Source organism: Dermacentor variabilis, chromosome 6 (assembly GCF_050947875.1).
Source record: "Dermacentor variabilis isolate Ectoservices chromosome 6, ASM5094787v1, whole genome shotgun sequence".
NCBI lineage: Eukaryota > Metazoa > Arthropoda > Arachnida > Ixodida > Ixodidae > Dermacentor > Dermacentor variabilis.
The window spans coordinates 119423357-119430689 of record NC_134573.1 but is presented as its reverse complement, the minus strand read 5'-3'; the positions used below and the strand labels follow the sequence as shown (position 1 = coordinate 119430689).

The 7333-nt window shown below is 47.5% G+C and overlaps 1 protein-coding gene across 1 annotated transcript; it reads left to right on the top strand.

Annotated features, from left to right (window-relative positions):
* Positions 1–5306: 5306 nt before the first annotated feature.
* Positions 5307–6851, top strand: LOC142586274 (uncharacterized). The gene has a single exon (XM_075697522.1). The coding sequence runs from the start codon at positions 5307–5309 to the stop codon at positions 6849–6851; it is 1545 nt and encodes a 514-aa protein (XP_075553637.1).
* The last annotated feature ends 482 nt before the right edge of the window (positions 6852–7333 follow it).

Genomic DNA, 7333 nt, shown 5'->3' with positions numbered 1-7333 from the left:
CAGGTACGGCAACCGCGCCGGAAATGCGCTGGTTCCACTTTTGATTTCCGGGCCAGGACAATTTTTGTTCAACTGCGACGGTTTCTTTCTGAGCAATCATATAGGTTACTTTTTACATTCGTTCTACAGTGGGGTATATGAAAAACATTATTTTTGATCACGCAATATTTACCTCAATTTTCAGAAAGTAAGGACCTGGACTTTAGGCTATCAACAGACTTGCCTGCTGTGTGTTTTACCTCTTCCATCTGTAGTTATCGTCAGCGCTCTTGTGCTTCATTCTGTTTTTCCTTTTCCCCACCGCAGAGTAGCTAACTAAAGGAATGTAGCTCAGACCAACTTCTCTGCCCTCTGCTCATTAAACTTTTTTCTCATAGTTTGTCTTAGTAATGACAGAAAAATCCGCGCTTCCTGTCATTACTAAACGGCAATTTGTATCTTGACCATGTACGTCAACTGCAAACCGCACCAAAGGATGTGTCCGCATTTTCGGAGGTAGCGCAACGGCCGGACAAGTAGAACATTTTGCAGTACAATGGATGCAATTGGCTTTGTCTGGAGTCGTCTTAACCGCTGCCACCACAGCCTGTATAATAACAGATTTACTACATCACTTCATGCTGTCGCAACCAATGGTGACAAAGGCCCCCACTGCTACAATTCCTAAAGGGCCCCTCACCAGGTCTGGCCATCTTGAGCTGACAAGCGCAGAACATACAATGCGCGATAACAATTGTGTTTGCAAAGTATTACATCGCTACGCGCTGCGGAAAGATCTGAAATTTCAAACTGAACGCCGTTTTCTCTTCTCGCGGTCGCCGCGCTCCAAGCCGGAGGATGTCGTACACGGGCTAGTGCGCTTAAGTACACGTGTTTGTGCTGTGAAGCCACTCATGGTGACATGTGCCTTCGAGAATTATTCAAGGCAATATCTGTTATTTGTATAATATATTGCTTGAATAGTCGAGTTAAAGTTTGAGAAATAATAAAACACATAAACCGAATGTCTGCGTGTTTTTGTTTTGCTGCGCATCCCAGCAAGAGAGATGTACTTCCGTTTCGTCTGCTTGTTCCCACGTCGTGCAGTCGTGCGCGTAGACACCGAAAATATGTCATTTTCTACAGCGTGTTCCAGCGCGGGATCATGCTCTGTGATCCGCTTGTGTCTGCCTCGGCATTTGTCTTGCATTGACTTATACCTCTAGTGAGGTGTCCTCGTTACCTGCGCGAAGCAAGACAATCACAACAGCTCGCGCGCGACTCCGTCAGCGGAAGTGCGCCGCGCCGCAGAAAAGCGAGGAGAAAAAAAAAAAAGAAGGCCGCGCCCATGACGTATGCGTCCCGCGACCCTCCAGGGCACGTACGGGAGAACGCAGGGAAGGAATTTCGCTTGCGGAGGCTAGACGGGGGCACCCGGAGAGAGTCTCAATTGGCAGTGGAGCTCGCCTCTTGAAATCATGGGTTCGCGACACTGAAATGTTTCTATCTCGGCTATTAATGAGCCGATTTGAAAAACTTTCGCTGCAGAACGCTCCCTAGAGGACACGCAACAAATTCTAGCGTTTAACCAAAATTTGCTATGGGGACAGGTGAGGGGCCCTTTAAGGACAACAAACCTGCGCAAACGATTTTCTTTGTGCTCACTGCACTCCAGAGCCTGGGGCTGTGATAGCGTGCAGTGATTGTGATCACCTGTGATACTTTCTCTGCACTCTGTCTATCTCTCTCAGCTTTATTCTTCCACTTTGCCTTTCCGAAATGCAGGGTAGCAAACTTGACTGTCCGTTCGGGTCAACATCCCTGCCTTTTTCTTTATTTCGGATCTCATTCTCGCTGTCTACTTTGCGCTCATATGTATAGTGCGTACCAGAAAGCCACCTTTGTCGGGGAGCAGTGTGTCATTACAAGCGCTTTACACGCAAATGACAATTTTAGTAAACCCTGCATCATTAAAGCTCATATATGTAACACTCGCGTTTGTCACGTGGCCTTTACACAACGCTATTTATTTACATCGTTGGCGCAGAGTAACCTCGAAGCGTCGATACAGATCAGCGTGATTTGTCGTTAGCAATTTCCTTAACTAAGAATCATTAAACTTCATATTTAATGGCTGTGTGCTGCACATGTTTAGCAGGCGGAAATAACCGCATAAAAATGCTCGAGCCCACTATTGTGCTTTACAAATTTACAGATTTGTGAAAGGAGGGTCTTTCTGCTGAAAAATGTGACTTGCCGAATTTAGGTGGTGTGCTTCCTGTCACAGCTGAATAGCTTTCTTCATCAGTGGTCGCATTTTTTGAAACCACTGCAATAACCTGTCTTCCTGTTTGATTGGTTTAAGGAATTGTACAAGGAAACATACCTCTATAAGCTCATGAACGCTGAGGACGCTGACCATGAACGGCTGGATGCGTACTTCCCAACAACACGGCGGCTTGCCGAGACACGTCTCCGCAATAGATGAAAGAACAATCTAAACAGAAAGGTGGGGCTGGAGAACTCTTGCGACACGGAATAAAACAAAAAAGAAACAAACAAAGACTTCACAGGGGCGAGTCCCAGGCAGAGCTCGTGAAGAACTTTCGGAACAAAATTTAAGGACAATTCAAAGCTTTCGAGGATGCTGAAGGCCAAAATTCAAGGAAAGGAAACCTTATTTGTTCACACATGCTGAAAAGTAGTGGAATTTATTTCTTCGTTAAAATCTCTTGCATCTAAGCCGCTGCTGAATTGTAGTTTAGCTCCAGCTTTTCAGGTGGCTCGTCAAAGTTGACCTTCAACTTGCAATGATGTCAATCAATTTCTGGCATGATGGTTAATGTAGTGTCCGGCGTTAAAGCCACATGGATGAAACTTAGTTTTTGCTCGGCATTTATACAGCCTATATGGCTCCAAATTGGAGCCCTGATGGCTGTGATGTACACCAACTAGCAAAACAACAATCAAGGATTGATCGCTTGTGCTAGCTTCGTATAGCTCCACGATGGCAATGGCGGTGTAAGCAGGCTTTTCGTTTGTGGCTGTGGACACGCTACATTGCAATCATTTAGCGACGCTCTAAAGAAAATATTGAGGATTGTTTCGCGATAGACAGTGGTCATGGCATAGCCCGAATGGAGAGTTCGTTACTCTGAATGTCCAAACGGCGCCCTCTACCCCAAGTTCTCAAGGAATTCAAGAAGCACATTTATCCTCAAGTTGTTTTAAGGGCCCTGAAATATCCATTTCCAAGTTCAATTACTTTCAAGAATTTCAGGAAGGTGTATGAACTCTGGCTCCCAGATGTTGCTCAAGCTGTTGATTTCACTGGAAGCGTTTACACAAAGGCACAATAGTATATCTTTCACCGCGCATGAAGTCGACTGTAGTAGATCGCCTCGCACGTATAGCACTTGGCACCGATGCAAGCGAGGGTACTATTCTAAGGAGGTGAATCGTATTAATGAGGCAGAAGAGCTCGTATAGAGGAGCAAAGGCTCAATGAAATGCAGCGCTCAACTTTATATTAACAATAACAAGTCATTGATAACGTTAACACCATAACTTTTGCCCAGCGTTCAAATTTTAGTAGTTGGTAAAAAGGTAAAAAAATATTGCCGCTATAACGCACTTGTCGGTCTCTTTATTGTATTAGTTGAGAAACTGTGGTTTCTTGATTATACCGGTGATGGTTCCATTAACTTCGCAGAACAAAGCTACGATAAGTTCACAGAAATCTGGAACTATTATTAAGCCACCACATTTTTCTTAAATTTCAAACCGCTTGGTTAACTTTAAGTCATACATGAATTTAACTCCCGCATTTCGATGCTGAAATAAATCAAGAACGTAATGAACAAAGATGCCAACACTAATGATTATATAGGGGGTTTGATTGTCCTGCTGTGAGAGATTTCTATCAGAAATAAAAATGGGCTCCAATCGAAGGACTACTTCAAAACACATTGCTTTATCGTTCTCCTCCTTCCATGAAAGCAAGAGTATCGTCACAACATTCGCCGAATCGGTGCGGCGTCGAAGAAATTTAGTACGACAGTAGCAAATGTTGGTTCCAGAAAGCATACAAACATGTGACATATATCATCGTCCGTGTACGAAAAGGAAAATAAATCCTATAACGTAAACAAACTAAGCTCACGGGGTACATGCTTCAGCATGTACCAGCGAGCAAGTTTAAGAGGAAATATGCGTAACGTCGAGGTCGCGGCATGCCACTACAGTAGTCGTGGCTGGCCAACTCGGGTGACCTCAGGCGCGTGGCATGTTAGCGGGTCAAGCCTCCCGCTGTGATTTCGCTGCCGGCATTCTGTTTGGCCCTGTGTTGTTTCTGGTTACGAATCCGCTTTCCTCTGCTTGTGATCTCAGCACGACAAAGGCTGCCTCGACGCTTGTGCGTCGCTGGTGGGCAAACACCAGATTGATGGACCAGCACGCAGTAGTAGCTGCTATGGTCGATACAAACTTTTTCTTTTTTTGTATCACTTCTGCAAAGAGTTTTTGTATTATATGCACAAAGGCTTTTGTAAGTTTTTTTAGCATTGAAAGTCCACTATCCAAGTAGGTATATACATGGGCGCTTTGTTCGTTTTCTCTTCTTTGCACTTCGCATTGCGTGTAAACTCTTATTGGACCGTGTGTTCTTTATCCCATGTTTTGTTCTACTCCCGACAGAAGCCCTTGACCGCGGAAGCGCGGTTAAAGCGACACCACCGAAATCACGCTGCTTCGCGGTGTGGTCTACGTGTCCTCTTTACAGAAATCAAAATTTCCCAACCTTCGTTGTCGCTTTTGCTTAGCTGGTTACTTACTTGTATACGGATGGTACGTAGTTGGCTAACGGCGTCATGGGCCACTGAAGCCTGCTTCCTGATTTTCAGAGCAAAGAGTCTCTCGCGGGCGCGCTGAACCGAAAACAACGACGGATCGCTTTGAAGGTTGATAGGTTGATAGAGTGCTTTTTCAACGGGCCATGGTCGTTCCGTTTAGATGGTACGCAACACCTTTCATCGATACGCTATGTACCACGAGGACCGCGAAGGCAAGGAATACAAGTTTTGTTTGTTGAGTGATTTTGTACGTGTGCTTATTGCTGTATCGCCAACTTCATCGTCATCTTCATCGTGCCTTCATCGGCACTGCCATGGTCATCATGACACGTGAGCAGCGGAACACACGGACGCAGGCTGCAATAAAGCGGCGGTGCTTGCGGCGTTATGTCTGACTGATGTCAGTGTTTTAAGCCTAGTGCGACATATCAGTGGCGACGAGGCCTAGCGTCGCTAGGTGAGAAGACCCGCGTCAGCATGAGTGCTGGACGGCCACCGGAATTTGCCGATGCAGAAGGTACGTGGCCTACGTATCGCGTTCGCCTGGAGGCGTACTTTGAGGCTCTTAGCATCGTGGACCCAACGAAGAAGCGAGCGCTGCTCATCGCTTCGCTCACGGACAGTGCAGTGCGTGTGGTGCAGGGCCGGTGTCAACCAAAAAAGGTGAATGAACTGAGCTATGAGGAAGTTGTCGGGTATCTGGAAGATCACTATGCTCCGGAGGTCAACGAGATCGCTGCAAGTTATGCTTTCTTCATGCGTTCGCAACAAGACGGGGAAGCTGCTCAGGACTTCATTGCGGACATTCGACGCCTAGCTGAGAAGTGTAACTTCTTCACGTCATTGGAGCGCATGTTGAGGGATCGAATCGTTTGCGGAGTGCTGGATGAAGACGTTCGGCGCCATTTACTGACGCGACGGAAACTCACCTTAGAAGAGGCTGAAGACTTTGCTGTCTCGGCACAGAGAGCTGTTGAAAATGCCAGGAGCATGAACTCGGCGCACTCAGAAGTACATTTTGCCCGACGAAAGAGCCATTCCTCGAAGCGACTTCCCAAGCCGGAACAACGCGACGTGTGTGGAAGGTGTGGAGAATCGCATGCTGAGGACGAGTGCAAACACCTTCGCGCGGTGTGCCACCGGTGTGGAAAACGAGGACATTTACGTCGGATGTGCCTGTCTAGCACAAATAGTGACCGTCGGCAGGGATCTTATCCAGCAAGACAACGGCGCCAGGGTTCGTACGCCATAGCAGCCGGAGAGGACACAAGTTCGGACGACAACGACGCCTTGCACACGATTACAGCGGTTCTCCATCACGCCGCCAGTATCCGCAAGGTTAGGCCTATTTACAAGGACATCAGTTGGAATAACGTTCCGCTCACTATGTTGGTGGACACGGGGTCACCTGTAAGCGTCATTCCCGTAACGGTGTTCCGCAAGTACAAGCAGCTCTGGCCTCCGTTGGAGAGTTCGCGGTTCTTTAAGGCCCGTACTGTACCCTACGCTCTCAGAGATAAGATGTCTGAATCGTTGGATCAGCTGGTCGCGGAAGGCGTTTTGACGCCGGTAAAAACCGCTGAATGGGCAACCCCTGTGGTACCCGTCTTGAAGGGCGATGGGTCCCTCCGACTGTGTGGGGACTTCCGTATGACTGTGAATGCGGCCACTGTGGTAGAACAATACCCGTTGCCTCGAGTGGACGACATTTTTGCTAGGTTAAACGGTGGCGAAGTATTCACGACCTTGGATTTGCGTCAAGCCTACAACCAGTTGCCATTGGATGAGGAAGCAAAGAAGATAACAGTCCTCAAGACCCAGAAGGGTCTTTTTTGTTTTAACAGATTACCGTTTGGCGTAAGTTCTGCTCCAGCCATATTCCAAAGGCGAATGGACGGACTGCTGGGGGATATTCCTGGAGTGCAGGTGTACCTGGATGACATTATCATCGCCGAGAAAAAACATGATTCATCTAGGCTCAAAACCGTGCTGCAGCGGCTGCGGGAGTATGGTCTCGACTGAACAAGGGAAAGTGCAAGTTTCGGCAAGACGAAGTCACATTTCTCGGTCATCGTATCGACGCGAAGGGTCTGCGACCGAAGGACGACAATATCAAAGCCGTTGTTGAAGCCCCTAAGCCCACCTCGGTGAGTGAGCTGAAAGCTTTTCTCGGTCTCATAAATTACTATGGCAAGTTCCTGCCCAATCTGGCCACTATGCTAGCTCCGCTACATGCTCTCTTATCCAAAGGAGTCAAGTGGCAATGGAGCCAGGAACAGGAGAAATCATTTCAGCAAGTTAAGCAGGCAATTGTGGCTTCCAAGTTTCTGGCTCACTTCGACCCGGATAAGCCACTGCGGCTGGAGTGCGATGCATCATCAGTAGGCATTGGGGCCGTTTTGTCGCACCGCGTGAATGGTGTTGACTACCCCATCGGATTCCGGTCCAGGACACTTACCAAGAGCGAGCGCAATTACTCGCACTTAGAAAAAGAAGCTTTGGCA

Coding starts and splice junctions, on each gene's coding strand:
- LOC142586274 (XM_075697522.1), top strand. CDS start 5,307: ATGAGTGCTGGACGGCCACCGGAATTTGCCGATGCAGAAGGTACGTGG.